The 21,176-nt window shown below is 44.6% G+C and overlaps 1 protein-coding gene and 1 long non-coding RNA gene across 2 annotated transcripts in view; both read right to left on the bottom strand.

The window, feature by feature from the left end:
* The window catches only part of LOC141050238 (uncharacterized), a 135,035-nt gene that overhangs the window by 76,651 nt on the left and 37,208 nt on the right, over nt 1-21,176 (bottom strand). The gene's annotated exons all lie outside the window — the stretch shown is intronic.
* On the bottom strand, nt 3,492-5,859 carry LOC141050237 (uncharacterized). The gene is made up of 2 exons (XM_073547100.1): nt 4,985-5,859; nt 3,492-4,879 (listed from the first exon to the last, which is right to left on the bottom strand). The coding sequence occupies exons 1-2, from the start codon at nt 5,296-5,298 to the stop codon at nt 3,592-3,594; spliced, it is 1,602 nt and encodes a 533-aa protein (XP_073403201.1). The 5' UTR covers nt 5,299-5,859; the 3' UTR covers nt 3,492-3,591.

Raw genomic sequence — 21,176 nt, 5'->3', positions numbered from 1 at the left:
TGTCTCATGCAAAGTCAGTTTTGATGAACGGTTGAATTTTTCTATTTCTTTGAGAGCAAGTGTAACATTTTGCTTAAATATGGTCAATCTGCTGCTATAGGAGACGGAGTGAAATCTTTTTCCTTGCGGCAATGCTTTGCCTGCTCCATATCATCCAAATACTTGTCAAAGTCAAACTCTTCATCTGATGAGGATGAAGATATGGCAGCAGTAGCACTGTCAGGACCCAAGTCCTCTTGCGCCTGGCAGTCCTCCTGTAGGCCACTCATCCTAACTGCTACCTCAGTCAGAGCTTCTTTTCCTTTAGTAAGCTGTTGATCATCAAGCAATATACGATGACTTGGGTCCACATAAACAGCTGCCAGAAAAATTTTATTTTCCAGTAGGTGTCTCTCTCCGTTTCATTGAAGCAGAAATGCCATCTGCTATTAAATCTCCTCTTTGGGATAGGCAAAATAGCAAGTTCTTCCACTGCCTTATGAAAATGCCAGGAGTTAAATCCTCAGCTTGTAATTTTTTAGTCATGGTAAATAGGTGATTAAGCAATTCCTTCAATTCAGCCACTTGTGTCCATTGACCTTCATTTAGGGTTACCTGAGGGTTCACTATATCTATAAGAAACGGTTTTAGCCAGGATCAAAACTAGGGGGGGGGGGCAGAACCTCATACTGCACACCTCAGCTGCTGCAGAACCTTATACTGCACACCCCTACACTTGAAAATAAAGCCTGCACCTTAAGATGTGGTGAATGCAGTCTATTTATTCCAACTATCAATTGATGTTGATGTGTTACTGAAGACGAGCAATGCCTGTCCTGGGCGTCCTTTTGGGCAGCTATGAGGTGTACCTGACTGGTGCTAAGAAGAAAAAAAAAAAAAAAAAAAAAAAAAAAAAAAAAAAGGAGTGTTAGTCTGTGTGCTACCTGGCTTTCATTCCTTTTGGTACAGATAAGATATGGATAGACAGATATGGATAAATGGATAGAGCCGATTTCTAATCTGCTTTTGCTATTGAAAACATTATCTATGGGCTCAAAAACCTTTCAGGTGATGCGGTTTTTTAAGGCTAGTTTCACATTAGCGTTTTTTTGCGCAGCGCATCGTGCGCATAAAAAACGCAAAGAAAAACGCAAAACAAATGTGCGTTTTTTTTTCTTCATGCGCACGCTGATGCGTCAAAATAACGCAGTGTTACTTGCGTTTTACATGCGTTTTTGCATGCGGTTGCGTTTATGCGCATGCGTTTTTAGGTGTGACATTTCACAATAGAAAAATCCTTGACCACCAATGGGTCACCAGTGGGCGTGTGTCATTGGAATGTTTTATAGACCCTGTACTGCTGAATTCATCAGATTTTGCTGCTGTTTCCGGTGTCAAGATGGACCTGCGTCTGGATAATTTCCGCTTCAAGCTGGATCTTGACATTGCGCTGTCTCAGGCGTATGTCTTTTGTTGCCAGCAAGAAAGGGAGAGGGAGAGACAGCAGAGACGGCAGCGGCGTCGGTTTTGGAGGCATCCAATCATCGAACTCCGGCCAAGCCGTGGAGCATATCACACGCTGTACAGCGAGCTACAGGAAAACCCGGAGAAATTTGCTGACTATACACGGATGTCCCAGGAAAGCTTCCTTGACTTGCTGGGTATGGTTGAAGGAAACATCCGGAGAAGGGACACTCAGCTCCGGCGTGCCATTCCTCCCGAAGAAAGGCTCCTTGTCACCTTACGGTATGTATGTTGTTATGTTTGCATAATTTTTTTGGCTTTTTCCTTTTTTTTTTTTTTTTTTTGTCCAAAAAATTTGGTTTTTTTTGGCTATTGAATTTGAACATTATTTTTGGGAAATTGCTTTTTTGCATAATGGTTTTTCTTCTGTCATGTACTAATCCCAAGCCTTTATAAAATGTTTTTTTGCTATGTTGTATTAAAAAAACATGCAAAATAGTTAGGCCATGTACTTTTTTATTTTCAGTGTTTTTAGTAATACCCAAGACAGAAATACAATTATTTTTTCTTTTTATGTTTTGCAGGTTCCTGGCAACTGGAGAGAGTCTTTCATCCCTGCATTTCCAGTACCGGCTGGGAATCTCTACTTTATCCGGGATTGTTGCCGACACCTGCAGGGCTCTGTGGGATGTTCTGTGTCCGGAGTTTCTGCCATTGCCCACTGCCGAAAAGTGGCTTCAAATATCGGAGAAATTCTGGGCAGTCTGCAATTTCCCGAACTGCCTAGGAGCGGTGGACGGGAAGCACATCCGCATCACAAAACCCGCAAGAAGTGGCTCCGAGTACTACAACTACAAGAAGTACTTTTCCACAGTCCTAATGGCCATTGCGGATGCAGACTGCCGGTTTGTGGCGGTGGACATAGGGGCATTCGGACGGGGCAACGATTCCCAGACTTTTAAGAACTCTGATATGGGCTGGAGGTTGTACGGCAACCATTTCAATTTTCCACTGGCACGGCCTCTTCCCCAAACCCAAACTCCACCACTGCCATTTGTAGTGGTTGGGGATGAGGCATTTCAGATGTGCCCAAACCTGCTGAAGCCGTACTCCAGCCGTGACTTGGACCACCGCAAGAAAATTTTCAACTACAGGCTTACGAGGGCTCGCAGGACTGTAGAGTGCGCCTTTGGCATTCTAGTGTCCAGATGGCGAATTCTCAGCACCGCCATCAATCTCAAAATGGAAACAGTTGATGAGGTCGTGAAGGCATGCGTGGTTCTTCACAATTTTGTTATGGCAAAGGAGCGGCCGAACTTTGACATGGATGAGCCTGCTGCCAACCCTTTGCCAGATTTTACTCAGCACCCTCTTCGGTCCTCAGTCGAAGTTGCCCAAATGAGGGACCAATTTGCGGACTACTTTTTATCCGATGTTGGTCGTGTAGCATGGCAGGATCAAATGGTTTAATAGTTTTGTTGTTTGTTAAAAATAAAATACATGGTTTTTTTCTACCTGTACCCAGTGTACTGTGTCTTAATAAACTCCACTACTCATCTGCCCAGGTTAAATTGAAGAAAGGGAAACCACCATAAAAAAAAAAAAAAATATATATATATATACATATATATATATATATATATATATATATATATATATATATATATATATATATAATTATATATATAAATAAATATATATATATATTTATTTATATATATAATTTTTTTTTTTTTTTTTTTGGTGGTTTCCCTTTCTTTACTTTATACCGGATGGTCAGCCATCCAACTTTGAAAGGGATACTATATTTCTTTATATATATATATATATATATATATATATATATATATATATATATATATATATATATATATATATATAGTATCCCTTTCAAAGTTGGATGGCTGACCATCCGGTATAAAGTAAAGAAAGGGAAACCACCAAAAAAAAAAAAAAAATTATATATATAAATATATATATATATATATATATATATATATATATATATATATATATATATATATATATATATATATCGGGTATAAAGTAAAGAAAAACAAACCATAGTGTAGGGCGCAGTGTGTGCAGGCGGCGAAAGACACAATAACAAAACATTATTTTTGAAAAAAAATATAACATTTATTTAACTTATTTTTTAGTTGCTGGAAACTGGGGGGTGTGGAGGGATGAGGAACGGCTTTGGGTGGAGTAAGGGGTTCTAGGGGAAGGAGGAACCAAAGAAGTGGGGGAAGGGAGCCGAGGCAAGGAAAGTTGTGAAGTGGGAGGTGAGGGAGGAGGGAGGGTAAGAGTCCTCCTCTTTGTTTTTTTAGGACGGTGGCCCGTCGTCTTCCTGCTGTCCTCGCTTGAGCCTGAGGACTGGCTAGACCCCGGGGACCGCCTTGAGCCTCTGGACCGCCTTGAGCCTCTGGAACGCCTGGAGGCTGTGGACTGGCTGGAGCTGGGGGACCGCCTGGCGCTTGTGGACCGCCTGCCAGGATCTTGTTCCAGCTGTGGCATGCTGGTGGTGGTGGATGTCCTGGCAGGGGCCGTAAATATTGAATGCGGGTCCCCCAGCTGATGCTGCTCCGAGGTGGTGGTGGTGGTGGTGGTGGCGGGCCATGCAGGCGTGGTGGCTGTGGCGGTCCATACCGGGGTGGTCCTCCCGCTGGTGGTGGTGGTGGCGGCGCTACAGGCAGGGGTGGTGACGACGGGCCATCCAGTGGTGGTGGCGGCAGCAGTGGTGGGCCAGGCAGGAGCAGCGCTTGGCATGGTGTTGGCGGGTAAGTGTCCAGCTACACTCGGACTTGTGGCGGTATATTGGTGTCCGGCGAGGCTTGGAAGTGTGGTGGCTGTGCAGTGATATGCAGCAGAAGTAGGTAATGCTGTAAAACGAGTCAGTGGTGGCACCGGTGGAAATGCCACCACTGACTGCTGCATAATCCTACTCTGCTGCATAGCCTGCATAAAAGCATTGTTGCAGGCCTGCATGACAGTCAACTGGAGGTCAGGGGTAAGGTGTTCCGCCGTGTCCCGAGCTATTTGGGTATAAAAATGATGCGCTGGTCTGGCGAGGTCGACTTCCAGGCGCTCAAGGCGACCCTCGATAGACTTGTAGCGTTGGTCCAAAAGGAGGAAACCACTCTCAAGTCTATCGGAGAGTGCCTTGAGGCTACTCTGAAAGACCGAGCTCAATTCAACGAACTCGGGCATGAGAGGCCTGTCCAAGGTCCTCTGCCGCTGCTGGCGGGAAGTGCCCGCAAAACCAGTGGCAGAGACCTGGGACAGGGGAACACCTGAGCGACCAGCTTCCTGGTCTCCAGATGACTGTGGTGCAGACCTGCAAGGTGCTTCCTCGCTGATGGATGGCTGGGAGGGGTCCGGGGCAGCTTGATGAAGGACCGCTTCGGGACCAGGTTGCAGGGTGCTGCTCCAGGTGCTGTGAAAAGAAAAGAAAGAAATTACTACCATAAATTAACAATCGCCAACTCCTGTGGAATAGAAAAGCACAGAATAAAACACAATACAACTAGAAAATACTTACGTTCGGGAGGCAAGGACCGGTCTTAAAAATGCCAAGGCACGATGGTATCGGTACTTCGTGCCGGTCCTTGCCGCAGCACCACTGCGAACCTTATTCTCCTGACGGATATCCCTGTTGAAGCGGTCCTTCATCGAGCGCCAACGGGTTCTGACTTTGTTCACTGTGATGGAAAAAAAGAAAAAGAAAAAAAGTAAGACTATGCACTGGAGGCTGTGATCATCCAACTGTGTGTGATGATAGAAACTCCATGGAGTTAATAGCATCACACACATTTGGGTGATCCCGGCCAAGATCACTGCTGCATCACACTGCATTTAAATACTTACGAAAATCCTTGCGGACCCGGGGAGAGGCGTTGTCCCAGCCATCCATCAGCGATGCGGCCACCTCGTTCCAGAGCCGCCGGATCACCACGTTGTCCGAGTGCAGTTGGTGACGGGTGTCCCACAACGGGACTCGCTCCTGGACTAGACGGATGAGCTCGTCGTTGTCCAGGGCGAGGTCCTCCTCCCGCTGTGGAGCCTAGAAAAGAAAGACAAACATTAATCTTTGAAAGATTTTAAAATAAAAAATATCGAAAACTAGCTGAAGAGCCCGGCGCTGCCCGGGCATAGTAACTACTGTGGTTAGTTATAGAAATTTAAAATTATCCTCCATCCCATAGTCCCGTGCCCATATTCCATCATACATATCCTCCATCCCATAGTCCTGTGCCCATATACCCATCATACATATTCGCCATCTCATATGCCTGTGCCCATATACACATCATACATATTCGCCATCCCATAGTCCCGTGCCCATATACCATCATACATATCCTCTATCCCATGCCCATATACCCATCATATATATCCTCCATCCCATAGTCCCGTGCCCATATACCCAAACAAACAAACATACACACACACACACACAAACACACACATACACACTTTGAGCTTTAGATATTGATAAACAAGCCATGAAAAAATTATTTGTTTTAAATGAAAATAAATGCAAAAAAAGCAACAAACATCGAAAAAAACAACCATGAAAATTTTAAATAAAAAAAAAAAAAATACCAAAAAAAAAAAATAAATAAATAAACCAGACTAGAAAATAAGTAAAAAAAAAAAAAAAAAACCAGTCCGTCTGTACTTACATCACATCTACCCGCCCGCACTTGGCCTTGCTGCTCCTGCCGTTCTTCCGGTGGTGGTGGCGTGATGGAGGATGAGGTCTGAAAATTAAACAGAAAAAATTAATCACATGTGTTTATTTTTTCAAATCCATACGGAAGCATAGTACTCACTTCTTCTGCCTCTTGCCCTGTCCCGGGGACATATTCTTCACCAGATGAAGACATGCTGCAATAAAAAAAAAAAAAGAGACATAAGTACATAGAAATGTATTGAAATTTCAGCCAGACATTAGGTTTTTCATACTTACATTGGTGCAGCTTGTGCTGTGTGTCCACTAGTGAGCAATCCTTAAAGTATTGTGGAATCCCAGTGCCCACACCATTTTATCACCTTGGTTTTTTTTTTTTTTTTTTACTGTCTAGACCAAATTTCAGTCATGTTTATTTAAAAAACGCATGCGCATAAAAACGCAAGCGTGCGCAAGACCATGCGCAAGTATTGCGCTCCCATAGGCTCCAATGTGGTGTTTTTGCGCATTCCGTGCGCATTCCGTGCGCATGCGTTGTTTTAACGAGACAGGGCGGAACCAAAAATGCAACATGTTGCGTCTGACGCGCCTGGCGCGAAAGACAAAAAAACGCATGCGCACGAAAGCGCAAATATGCGCAAGACCATGCGCACATCATGTAAAATATAGGTGCGCACTGGTGCGCCCGATGCGCTGCGCACAAAAGCGCTAATGTGAAACCAGCCTAAAAAGCTGATCTGCTTTTGCAGCTGAAAAACGTATCCTCAAAAAACGCAGCAAAAACGCTGTGTGTGAATGTAGCCTTAGATCAGGAATAGAACAGCCATTTATAGGACATTTCATAACTTTACCAAATTCCTATGAAAAAATATTCAGCACATTCTGCATTCAACTACTGTACCCAATTTATTATATATTTTAGCAGTCGGACCATTTTATACCGACTCCACCAAAATGAGCTCCAACTCCACAGCCCTGATTAATCCACAAACAGAAAAACTCACATTTCCTTAAGCTGATATTCGCTTGGTTTTCCATTTTGTCCGTCCTCTTTTAGTGGCCATGCTCCAACTGACTGTCATTGTGATATCCAGGACAAGTCATTTAAGGCTGTTTCGGGGGATATAAAAATATTGTGCCCCCACGGTAAATAAATATATATTTTCATTTTACGTTTACCTCCACATAACCTGTTCATTGAATTCTTGCCATTATTACAGTTGTGTGGATACCTAATGTACTGGTGTTTAATTTTTAGTTTACACGTATTTTTTTTCTATCAAGTAAAGTAAAAAATTTTGAGTAGACATTAAATTGGCACTTAAATGCAGTTATACTTAAGGATCTTTATATAAGAGGCAGTGATAGGCGGTTGAGTTAGATCATAAGCACGCACAAGTTTACCCGGTAACAATTGATGTCAGAGTACAGAAATTTGCTGATTTTTTTCTTCTCTTCGCGCATGCGCAGATGTTCCCGGCAACAACTGATGTCACCAGTGTAGGGAATTTCTCTATTGGGCGATTCCTTTCATCACGCATGCGCAGTTATACCTAGTAACCGCTGGCTATATGGCAGGCAATTTTTCATATTGGTAGAATGCAGTATTTATACATACACGCCCTCTAAAGAAGCTGGGCGAAACGCGCACATCAGGGCAAGTTGAGAGTCTTGACGGCGGCACCTCATTTTTCAGCTAGATGTGAAGGTAAAAAGTCTTTATGACCCTTTTTTATATATACGGTTTATGTTTACAAGTCTCATTTACAATGATGGCGGTGATGGTATAATCAGTAGATTAACAAAAGGCCAGTTTATAATGATAGACTGCTTGAAAGGTCTATATATATTGTGAGGCTGCTTGTGCCGTCTATTGAGCTGCTTGCAAGTGGATTTCACTTGTTATTGACTTAGTATTGCAATCCATGTTGTGATAGAACACTGCTATCTTGTGGCTAAGTTGCAGAGTGTTGATATACAATTAAAAAAAAATCATATATGGAGACAAATCGCACCAGGCACTTTTTTTCTCATTTAGGAGATTGTTTCAATTAATTATAGCACATTTTTTTGCACCTTAATATTTACAATTGTGGATTTTATTACAATATGAAATACTGAGTTATCCAAATAGTCTGAGAACTCCCAAAAGCTTATTCTTCACTACCTTTTCTTGCAAACATTTTTTTAATTGTTTTAGTGAAATAATGAATAAAAATTGATTTTTTTAATGAATCTTTTTCTTGTGCTCTCTCCTGGTTCTCTTCCTATCTCTCCGACCGCTCCGTCAGTGTTTTGTTCGCTGGCTCCACGTCGTCTCCTCTTCCTCTCGCTGTCGGGGTACCTCAGGGCTCAGTCCTTGGCCCCCTTCTCTTCTCGCTACACGGCCCCAATTGGACAGACCATCAGCAGATTTGGCTTTCAGTACCATCTTTATGCTGATGACACACAACTATACACGTCTTCCCCTGACCTTACCCCCGCTGTACTACAGAACGCCAGTGACTGTCTGTCCGCAGTCTCCAACGTCATGTCCGCTCTCTATCTGAAACTTAACCTCTCAAAAACTGAACTTCTGCTCCCGCCGTCTCCTAACCTCCCTAAATCTGACATTTCCCTCTCCGTGGGTGGCACCATAACACCCCGGCAGCAGGCGCGCTGTCTGGGTGTTATGTTTGACAGCAACCTCTCCTTCCCATCCCATATACAATGTCTTGCCCACTCTTGCCGCCTACACCTAAAGAACATCTCTAGAATCTGCCCTTTTCTCACCATGGAAACAAAAACCCTCACTATAGCATTGATCCACTCCCGCCTGGATTACTGCAACGCTCTATTAATTGGCCTCCCTGCTACTTGACTTTCCCCTCTCCAGTCCATACTTAATGCAGCAGCCAGGGTCATCTACCTGGCTAATCGGTACTCGGACGCATCTGCTCTTCGCCAGTCCTTACATTGGCTGCCCATTCATTATAGGGTACAAATCAAAGTACTTGTTCTCACCCACAAAGCTCTCCACAGTGCGGCACCCCCCTACATCTCCTCCCTCATTTCTGTTTATCGGCCTAGCCGACCGCTGCGCTCTGCAAAAGACTTCCGACTAACCTCTGCACTAATCCGTACCTCCCACTCACGACTCCAAGACTTCTCCGGCGCTGCGCCAATCCTCTGGAATGCTCTACCACAAGAAATTAGGACTATCCACACTTTGCACAGTTTTAGGCGCTCTCTCAAAACACATCTATTCAGAGCAGCCTATCAAGTTCACTAATCAGTCATTTAATGTGCAAGTGTGAGTATGTAGCCCCTTCACCATCTCTGTCCCCCACCTTCTCAAGATGGCTGGACCATCATTGTAAATACACACCTGTTCTCTGTATCTCCCCCACCTCATTGTAGGTTGTAAGCTCTCACGAGCAGGGTCGTCTTATTTCGCTTTAATTATTGTATTGTTAATGTTGTTACTTATGACTTGTGTTTTAAAACTGTTAAACTAAAGCGCTGTGGAATATGTAGGCGCTATATAAAGATTATTATTATGTCACTTTAAAGTTTTTTTTTTGTTTCTCAATTAATGAGAGTTTCATACAAAAAAAAATATGGTAAAATAAGTGCTATGTGCAAGCAATAAGTGCAGCCTTTTTATAGGAGTTTTCTGATATAAAAGGACCTTATGTATAAATCTAATTGTTTTAGCTGTTTTTTTTTCAAACAGTTTTGTCCAAATGGATCTCAAATCCAGATAAAATACCTGGCTGGCTAAAGCGTCAGATATTTTTAGAAAAGGTACTGGTAAAGCTACGCAATTTATGTCACTTTCAAACCAAGAAACCTTGAGAAAAAATAAAAATATGTCTTACAAAAAAAAAAAAAAAATTAAAATTGTGGTGGACCAATGTCTCCTTGAGGAATTATTTGGTACAAAAAATAATACCTAGAGGTCTCAGAATCCAGACATATCCAACATTTGAACTGGATGACGAGGCCTTGACAGAAAGGTGGATTAAAAACAGCCATTGTTCCACGGAGTTCATTCGATTAATCGAAAAGAATGATAAATAACTAAAAATGGTGGAACAAGAAATCGAAAATTTGCAGACACGGTGTTTCAGGCTATTGGCCATCGTCAGTGCAAAAGTATGAGAACTGATTTGGCTAGGTGAAAGGCTGGAGAAACCTTACCTTAGACCTCAGTCCAGAGCCGAATCAGTTTTCATACATTGCAGTGACAAGGGCCAATAGCCCGGTACACCATGTCTGCAAATTGAGATTCTGATTTGGCTTTTATCCCAAGTCATATTACAAGACTCGTTAAAGGGTTGATTGTGACCTGTAGGATTGCTACTACCAACAGGTGGCGCTATAGAGTTCAAGTCCTCGTCCTCTCTGAAGAGGCAAGATGATTTCTCCAAATGGGAAAAAGATATAGTTGCTTCCAAAACTAAAAACTATCAAAGGGATGTCACAGATTATACAAACGACAGTATCTATAGATGGAAGAGGAAACAGGGTTCCTTCAGACCACCACCGAAGGTCCATCGTAATTCTTTTTCTTCAGCCTCCTCCATGGATGAGGATGGGGCAGCTGGCCCGTCCACATAATCTCTGGACGAGAGATTGGGTGGTACAAAATACAGCCTAAGGAAAGGCAAGACCCAATATAAGAGGAAGCTAACCCCACCACATTCCATGGAAAAGTCTAAAAACTCCCTAGAGGTAATCAACCTATCACACTATACCCTTATGCAACCTCAACTTGAGGTACTAAGTAAAGGCTTAACATTTGTTCCTACTAACAGATTTAATTTTTTTCTCAGAGATGAAAGATCTTCAGCCGTTTTTAAGAAAGGCGGTTCTACTCAAATTACACCTAAAACCCGAGGGCACTGGGACCCTGGAAAATACACAAGAACGTGAAGCCCTGATCATTTTGGAGGAACTTGAGACAGGGGTACCTCCCTCGAATACAGGTACTTTCCAGATCAACCACATTCCCCTCCTTCTCAATCTGTGCCCAGGTTGAAATTTTCAACAAGCTCGTACTGGAGGATTTTAAAAAGCTTCCGACTAGTACAGGCATGAAGAACCTTTCTAGAGCGCAGCAAGGGGCACTCAAAGAACTAAGATATGAGGGATGTAGTTATAAAACCAGCCGACAAGGTGGGGGGGGAGAGAAACGTGGTCATCTGATCATCGGTGACATATGAGAGGGAGGTATATCGCCAGCTGAGGGATCAGGAGGCATACGCCCAATTACCAAATAATCCAGTACAGAAATTTTCCAGTGAACTGTTGGCGATACTAGAGGCAGCACTATTCCAGGGGTTGATCCCCAAAAAGGTTTTTCATGGCCTCATGGTAGAGAACCCAGTGTTTACCATGTTCTACCTATCGCCAAAAGTGCGTAAGAACTCATTGATACCCCTGGGCGTCTGATTGTCTCTGGCTTTGGGGGGCTCTGCGATCCAATATGCAAATTTATCGATCACTATTTACAGCCTCTGCTTGAGGCGCTGCCCTCCTTTGTCAGACACCACGGACATCCTGAGGAAAATTGATGGTCCAACTGTTGACCCCGATATGCACCTGGCTACGGTAGACTTGGAGTCACTCTATACCAGTATTGGGCACGATGACAGTCTGGAGGCAGTTGGATTTTTCTTGAGTACCAGTAGCTATGAGACAGCCTTGTGTTCGCTAATTCTGGAGCTGGTTTGTCTAAGGCTATGTGCCCACGGTGCGTGTTAAAACGCACACCAAAAACCAGACTCCTTCCCAGAAATCGCACGTTTTTTTCCACACGATTTCACCGCGATTATGATCGCGATTTTGCCGCGATTTTTGTGTGCGATATTCAAGCACTTTCCAAGCGGTTTGAAGCATCGCTTGGAAAGTGACTGACAGGTTGTTTGACAAGTGTGACCAGGTTTTTACTATTGAGGCTGCCTATGCGGCATCAATAGTAAAAGATAGAAAGTTAAAATGCTGAAAAAAAAAAAAAAAAATAAAAAAAAATCGGGGTATATTTACCTTCCGACGTCCCGCGCTGCATTCCCGGGCCACAGCGTTCCCAGCGATGCCTTGCGAGACCTATGATGACGTAGTCTCGCGTTGCTATAGCGATCTTGCGAGACCACTAGAGTCACGCAAGACTACGTCACCACTGGACCATGCCGCAAGGCATTACTGGGAACGCTTAGGCCGGGAATGCAGCGCGGGACGCCGGCAGGTAAATATACACCGATTTTTTATTTTTTATTCATTTTTTTTTTTACAGGGGTATGGTACCCAGGGCCTGGAGGACAGTCTCCTCTCCTCCACACTGTGGGTACCAACCGCACATGAGACGCTTAACTTCCCGCATGGTTGGCATAGCCACATGCGGGAAGTAAGCGATTCTCATGCATTCCTATGGGTGCGGAATCGCGGCAATTCTTTGCGATTCTGCACAAAAGAATGAGCATGCTGCGATTTTTTCCACGATGCGATTCCGCCGCGGAAAAAAGCGCAGCATTAGCACAGCACGTGCGGAATGCATGGGGGCATTCTGTACACGATTTTTAAACGTTTTCGCGCCGAAAATCGCGGCAAAAACGCTTAAAAATCGCTACGTGGGCACACAGCCTTACACAACTTTTTCCCTTTTCAAAAACGGTATTACAGCAACGCGGCACTGCGACGGGCACGGCTTGTGCGCCGTCGTACGCAAACCTCTTCCTAGGGCACTGGGAAAGGGGGGGGCGGGGGGAAACAAAACAAAAAAAAAAAAAAACAAATCGCTCGGAAATCGCTCGTGTGCCGACTCAGCCAGGCGCGGGAGCGCCGCTTTAGACAGCAACCCCTGCAGGTCCCCACTAGCCATTGATGGTGATCCGGCACCTTTATAATGATTTTAGCATATGACTAGTCTCTGTGACACCACAGGGATTTTCATCCCTCTTCTCTATACCCTTCTCTTGTATGGCAGTGGATTAAGCGATTGTGTGATAAAGGCTCCGGTGGAGCCGAAACGTTCTATATATCTCTTCCATTGCATTATTCTGTTACGCTCCCAGATTGTGTGTTAATAAAATTTAAACTATTTGGCATGATAATCCACAAGAGTGTGCGGTGAATTATATAATTACTATATCTTCATCCTCATCAGATGAGTTTGACTTTGACAAGTATTTGGATGACATGGAGCAGGCAAAGCGTTGAAGCAAGGAAAAAGATTTCACTCCGTCTCCTATAGCAGCAGATTGACCATATTTCAGCAAAATGTTTCACTTGCTCTCAAAGAAATAGAAAAATTCAACTGTTCATCAAAACTGACTTTGCATGAGACAATTCCTTTATACCCGGAAATTGTTAGAGATGTTGCCCATGTGGTTACGGCTTTTCCTCCAACCCAAGTTAGTGTAGAGAGGTTGTTCTCTCGCCTTAAAATTATTAGGTCAGATTTGAGGTCATCTATGAAGGAGGATCTGATGGAGGCGATTCTATTTCTTGGAGCAAATTCATAGACTGCACAAATGTTAGTTAGTTATTTATGTTTTTGTTGAAAACTGTTTTTTGCCCCTTACATAGTGGATAGATTATATATATATCTCTATGCTGAAGAGCCCGGCGCTGCCTGGGCATAGTAACTAACTCTGGTTAGTTATTACAAATAATTATCCTGTGTCCCATATACCCATCATACATATCCTCCATCCCACAGTCCAGTGCCCATATAACCATCACACATCCTCCATCCCATAGTCAACCATTATGACATCATAATGAGGGGCGGGGATTGATACGCACACACTGTTTCCCCATTATGTAGATAGGGGCATTATGACATAATGAGGGGCGGGGCTTGATGCACACAAACTTTTTCCTTAGTATGTAGATAGGGGCAAAATTGTTTGGTGAATTGGAACACGCGGGGTTAAAATTTCTCCTCACAACATAGCTTAGGACGCTCTAGGGGTCCAGACTTGTGACTGTGCCAAATTTTGTGGCTGTAGCTGCGACGGTGCGGATGCCAATCCCGGACATATACACACTGAGCTTTATATACTGTATTAGATAGAGATATAATCGATATTACATAGTGTATTACATATTTACAATTTATTACAGTGTTTGTGTTCTAAAGTTGTATTCCAATAAATATATTATGTTCTAAATATCTTATATCATAAAAAGGATTTAATGTCTGATGTTCACATTGTACTACAATAAATTTTTCACTTAAATATAAGCAATATACGTGGGAGTCGGAGTCGTAGAGTCAGAGTCAGTGTAAGGGAAATTGAGGAGTCGGAGTCGCAGGTTTGGCTTACCGACTCTACAGCCCTGGGTGACATTAACCCATTTATTACCCCACATCCCACCACTACACGGGAGTGGGAAGAGAGGGGCTAAGTGCCGGAATTGGCGCATCTTATAGATGCGCCATTCCTGGGGCGGCTGCGGGATGATATTTGTAGCCAGGGGGGCCAATATCCATGGCCCCTTCCTAGGCTATGAATATCAGCCCGCAGCTGTCTGCGTAGCCTCTGGCCCTAAAATATAGGGGGACCCCACGTCTTTTTTCTTTGTGGGGGGGTCCCCCTATTTTTAGAGCCAGAAAGGCTACGCAGACAGCTGCGGCCTGATATTCCTAGCCTGCGAAGGGGCCATAGATATTTACCCCTTCCCAGGGGTAAACATCCGTTTGTGTCCATCAGTCAAAAACCGCCGTTTTGAAAAAATAACGGATCCGCCATTTTTCTTAGCGGATCTGTTTTTTTCCCATTGAGTTGTATTACTGGCGGATCTTGACGGATGGCCATACAGTGGATCCGTTTTTTTGCAGATCCGACAATTTTTACGTCCGCCTACATGCCCGAACGGACCATGCAACGTTTTTTTTTCAGGCGGCAGGATCCGCACTTCTCACTGCGCATGACGGAAATACTTCACTCAGTCGGAAATTTAACCCTAAACTCTGTTCTGGCAGCTGAAAAATTCTCTCTCTCAAAATTCTTCCTTTGACAGATCCATTAAAATAACGGTCCGGTGACAAACGTTGTGGTCAGTACAGGAACCTATCCTCCATTTTAGCGGATTGTGACTGACCAAAAAAAAAATAAATGGTGTGGAACAGGCCTTAGTCTTTCTGGCCCAAAAATATAGGTGGACCCCCACGTCATTTTTGGTTTGGGGTACCCCTAATTAAAATTTTGGGTTACGCTTAGGGTTGGGATTAGGGTTAGGGTGGGATTAGTATTAGGTTTGGGGAAGTGTTGCGTTTAGGGTTGTAGTTTTAATTGAGGGGTTTCAAGTATTTTCACATATCATGTGGTCTCCAAACGCGACATGTTGGCACCACTGATTCCAGGCAATTTTGCCTTAGAAAATCAAAATGTGCTCTTTCCCTTATGAGCTCTGCCGTGCTCACCAATAGTGGTTTCCACCACATATGGGGTATCAGTGTACTCCGTGTAATTTGCACAAAAACATTGGGTGGATAATTTCTCCTTTAAGAAATGATAAACTTAAAAATGTTTTTTATTTTTACAGCTGTGCGTTGTTAGAAAATTCTGTGAAGCACTTGGGGGTTGAAAGTGCTCACCCCACATATAGATAAGCTCCTTGGTGTGTCTAGTTTCCAAAATAGGGTCACTTGTGGGTTTTTACTGTTTACGCACATCAGAGTTCACCAAACACAAACTTAACACCAGGGCCGAACTGGGACTGAAAATCAGCCCTGGCACACCAACCAAAGCAGCCCACATACATTTAAAAAAAAAAAATAGTGAGGACGTCTTTTTCAATACAACCTCTTCTCTACAGTTTGATTAATCAGAAATATCTGGGAAATTCTACAGATCCACAGAAACACATTTTCCATAAAAGTATGGTCCTACAGGATAGATTCACAACACATTTTCGGTTGCAGGTTTACGTGCGGTAATTCTGCTTCATGTTCCAGCACTATCAAGGTGGATTGCTCCAACTTGAATAAACCAGAATACAAAGCTACCATTTGTAATTATATTAGCATTGTGGAAAAACAAGTGTTGAGGCATTAACTGTGAGGGTGTCATGTGACCCCGCTACCTCCTCACTACTGCCAGAGATATCACCTCAACCAACACCGGAACTGCTGCAACCGCCCAACCTACTGTCTCCTTCCCCACCCTCCTGTAGAATGTAAGCCCGAAAGGGCAGGGTCCTCTCCCCTCTATATCAGTCTGTCATTGTAAGATTGGTTACTGTAAGTGATATCTGTAATTTGTATGTAACCCCTTCTCATGTACAGCACCATGGAACCAATGGCGCTATATACCGTATATACTCGAATATAAGCCGAGATTTTCAGCCCATTTTTGGGGGGTGAAAGTCCCCCTATCGGCTTATATTCGAGTCATATACACCATGGGGTCGGAGGGGGTGTCAGGTCATACTTACACGTCCTGGTGCTGTCTCTTCAGCCTCCATCTTCTCCGCGATCTCCCTTCCTTCCGCGGTCACATGGTACCGCTCATTAAACTCATGAATATGCGCATATTCATGAGTTTTAATGAGCGGTACCACGTGACCGCTGAAGGCAGGAAGGGAGATCGCGGAGAAGCTGGGGGCTGAAGAGACAGCACCAGGACGTGTAAGTATAGCGATACTCACCTGTCCTGCGTCCATGGCTGCTTGCTACTGTCCGGGACGTCATCTGTCAGTGACTTCAGACAGCATAGGGCGCGGTGACGTGGTTAGTGCGCACCGCGCCCCCTGCAGTCTGAACGTCACTGACAGATGACGTGCCAGACAGCAGCAAGCAGCCATGGACGCAGGACAGGTGAATATCTCAGGTGCCAGCAGTGACACCGGCACCTGGCCCCAGCGACGGAGAGGTATGTCATTTTCTTTTAAATGCAGCGGCAGCATATAGGGCCATAATCTATGGAGCATCTTATGGGGGAAGCATAATCTATGGAGCATCTTATGGGGGCAGCATATGGGGGCATAATCTATGGAGCATCTTATGGGGCCATAACCTTTATGGAGCAGCATATGGGGCATATTATTCTATGGAGCATCTAATGGGGCCATTATTAACCTTTGTGCAGCATTATATGGGGTGTATTTTATATGGAGCATCTTATGGGGCCATCATGAACTGTATGGATCATTATGTGGGGCTCCTGATTCAAAATGGATATTCAAAAACATTTAACCTACTGATGTCTCAATTTTACTTTTATTGGTATATATTTTTATTATTTAAAATCACCAGTAGCTGCTGCATTTTCCACCCTAGGCTTATACCCGAGTCAATAGGTTTTCCCAGTTTTTTGTGGCAGTTTTTTGCGGCTTATACTCGAGCATATACGGTAAATAATAATGCGTTTGTGGGAAAAATGTGTTGGTATCATGCTTTATGGTGGCAATTAATGGATTATCGTAATGGGTGAGAACACTAAAGGGGTTCAATAGGGGAAAATGACTAAGTGCTACAATACATGTCCCTCTCCCTGCCTTTAAGATCTGGGAGATACAGACTTCTGTGGCTGAAGTGTGACCCCACTGACATTTTTTAGTTTTGTAAGGGGAAACCCCAATTGGGATGTGTACTAGGCCTTTCTCACCGACATGGATTACGGCGTGTGACACAATGGACAGGTATGGTATATTGTTTTTTGTTTTATTACAGAAGAACAGGGGCTTTGGTGGAATTAGGCGTTAGAGTATAACCGTGGTTGTTATTTTTAAATAAAAAATTAAAACAGTTTTGTTTTATTTATAATAAAGGATTTTTAGTTTTTTAAGTATATGGAGGTACTGGTGTATACACAGGTGCTGTGGCTGATATATACAGGTGCTGGTGTATATACATCAGCCTCAGCACCTGTATATAAATCACCAGGTCCACCACAAGCCCACTTAGCCCAACACCAACTGTATATATACACATTATATCATCACCAGGTAAAGCCCCAGCCCACTGAGCCCAGCACCATCACCTGTATATATATCATCACCAGGTCTAGCACCAGCCCACTGAGCCCAGCAGCACCACCTGTATATACATCACCAGGCCCAGCACCAGCTCACTGAGCTCAGCACCACCTGGAAAGCAGATATATATAATCTATCTATATATATCTATCATCACCATCTGCCTTGCTGCCCACTGCAGCCCAGCAGCACCTGTATACACCAGCCAGCCACCCCAATGCAGCCCAGCAGCACTGTATATGCCAGCCAGCCACCCCAGTGCAGCCCAGCAGCACTGTATATGCCAGCGAGCCACCCCAGTGCAGCCCAGCAGCACTGTATATGCCAGCGAGCCACCCCATTGCAGCCCAGCAGCACTGTATATGCCAGCCAGCCACCCCAGTGCAGCCCAGCAACACTGTATATGCCAGCCAGCCACCCCAGTGCAGCCCAGCAACACTGTATATACCAGCCATCCACCCCACTGTGGCCTAGCTCACTGAGCCAAGCACCTCCTGTATATATATCATCACCATCTGCCTTGCTGCCCACTGCAGCCCAGCAGCACCTGTATACACCAGCCAGCCACCCCACTGCAGCCCAGCAGCACTGTATATGCCAGCCAGTCCACTGCGGCCCAGCAGCACTGTATATGCCAGCCACCCCACTGCGGCCGAGCAGCAATGCATATGCCAGCCACCCCACTACGGGCCAGCAGCACTGTATATACCAGCCAGTCACCCCACTGCAGCCCTGTATATACCAGCCAGTCAGTCCACTGTGGCCCAGCAGCACTGTATATACCAGCCACCCCACTGCAGCCCTGAGCACTGTATATACCAGCCAGCCACCCCACTGCAGCCCAGCAGCACTGTATACATTTAGTCAAAATTCTGCATCCAATGCAAGTCAGTAGTATCCGTCAAGCGCTGTGTCTAGTAAAAATGGATAGCACTCAATCACCATAATGCGGTCCATACTTTAGTCAGTTTGGTCAGATTAGACATGTCTCTATGACCAACCGAAAGCCATTTTTAGTGCACTGTAATAACATTAACATACTGTATAACAGATTGGCTGGTATTTATTTTTACACCAGTGTTGCTTTCTCCACCATGTGGATTTTTGGGATGTGTGGCACCTTGTTCAGGGTCTCTGGTTATATGAGCATTGTCCTAAAAACATTGTTGATATTCTAAAACAGGGCTGTGGAGTCGGAGCTCATTTTGGTGGAGTCGGAGTTGGAGTCGGTATAAAATGGACCGACTCCTAAAATATATAATAAATTGGGTACAGTAATTCAATGCAGGATGTGCTGAATATTTTTTATATATTTATAGGAGTTTGGGAAAGTTATGAAATGTCCTATAAATGACTGTTCTATTCCTGATCTAAGGCTACATTCACACACAGCGTTTTTCCTGTGTTTTTTGAGGTTACGTTTTTCAGCTGCAAAAGCTGATCATCTTTTTAAAAAACCGCATCACCTGAAAGGTTTTTGAGCTCATAGATAATGTTTTCAATAGCAAAAGCAGATTAGAAATCTGCTCTTTCCATTTATCCATATCGTATCTGTACCAAAAAGAATGAAAACCGGGTAGTACACCAATATATATTCTGTTCTATCTAAATATCTTGATTATTGGATCATAAAAATGATTAAATGTCTGAGGTTCACAATGTACTATAATAAATTTTTCACTTAAATATAAGCAATATGTGTGGGAGTCGGAGTCGGAGTCGTGGAGTCGGAGTAAGGGAAATTGAGGAGTCGGAGTCGCAGGTTTGGCTTACCGACTCCACAGCCCTGTTCTAAAATATGTACTTTTTGTACCAAAATATATTTTGACGGGTTGAACAAGTGACAATGCTTGTCATGTTTTGTTTCTTGTTAATATTTTTATATGTTCAACTTTATTGTCATGGGTATATGAGTGCATGACTGTTATGGAGGATATGTGTGAAGGTATATGTGCAAGTGACTGTGATGGAGGATATGTGTCATGCTCATCATGTTTGTTATGCTGCATGACCCCTGGAGCAGTGTGCACGCGCACCTTACCTCATGGCTATCCGCCATTGCCATCTGCTCCTGGCCTTCCCTCGCCCACCTGTTTGTGCCTCAGCCGTGCCCGCCTTAACAGTGACGCCCCCCTGCTTGTGCCTCAGTGGTGCTGGCCTCAGTCTTGCCCGCCTGTCTGTGCCTCAGCCTGACCAGCTAGCCAGTGCCCCAGCCGTGGCCTGTGCTCTCTTGTACCCACGCGCCCCTGCACTGTGCATTTTGTGCCCTCTTGGCACGCGCAGGCCCTCGCCTGCTCCTTGGCATACCTCCCCGTGCTGCTCTAAAGCATGCACAGGTCCTGCCATGACCCCTGTTGTGCTTCTCAGCACATGTAGGCCCCATCATGAATCCTGCTGTAACTCCTAGCACACGCAGGCCCTTGCCTTAGCGTGTCCATTAGCACGCACCCTGTCTGGAACACTGCCTTGGACCTTGACGTGTCTCCTAACACACACCATGTCTTAAACTATGGCGTGACTCCTTGCCTGAACCCTGGCTTGCCGGCCGGATGCCCGTAGCCTGCCGATAGCTGCCAGAGGTCTGGAGCCTGAAGACTGCAGCCTAATGTTCAGAGCTGATGTGCGCAGCCTGATGTCCGGATCCTGTTAATCGTTGTCAGATGTCTGGAGTCCGATGCCATCTAGCCCTTCCTTGCTGGAACCCTGGCGTGCCACCTGGCACATATCATATGCCCTGGACCTTGGCGTGCCCCTGCACGCACCTTGCTGTGTTGCACTTTATCCTGTAACTATGTGTAGATCCTGATTAAACCCTGTGACCACGCTTTATGTCTTGTTTCTTGCACGTCCCCTTTTGTCAGACACTCACACTCGTGTCTTCCTTGAGCCGGCCGTCTTGTTCCAGCAGTCGTGGTGGCTTACCCCCTTGGTCTTGCCCCTGACACTCGCTGTATAGGGGGTTGTTTCTCACAAGGCCAGCTCGCCCTTGGTGGGTGGGTGCCACGACCCAGAGGGTCCACTCTAGAAAACGACTCAGCGATAGCTGACTCCGTCACAATATGCATGCTGGGAA

This window comes from Dendrobates tinctorius, unplaced genomic scaffold (genome assembly GCF_039654945.1).
Source record: "Dendrobates tinctorius isolate UK_male_01 unplaced genomic scaffold, ASM3965494v1 ptg000151l, whole genome shotgun sequence".
Lineage (NCBI taxonomy): Eukaryota > Metazoa > Chordata > Amphibia > Anura > Dendrobatidae > Dendrobates > Dendrobates tinctorius.
This window is presented reverse-complemented; position numbering and strand designations above follow the sequence as displayed.

Excerpts from the sequence above, each read along its gene's own strand:
- LOC141050237 (XM_073547100.1), bottom strand. The coding sequence starts at position 5,298 with ATGCAGTGTGATGCAGCAGTGATCTTGGCCGGGATCACCCAAATGTGT. Across the intron at positions 4,880-4,984 it reads CCGGTCCTTGCCTCCCGAAC|CACCTGGAGCAGCACCCTGC; the intron begins GTAAGTATTTTC and ends TTCTTTTCACAG.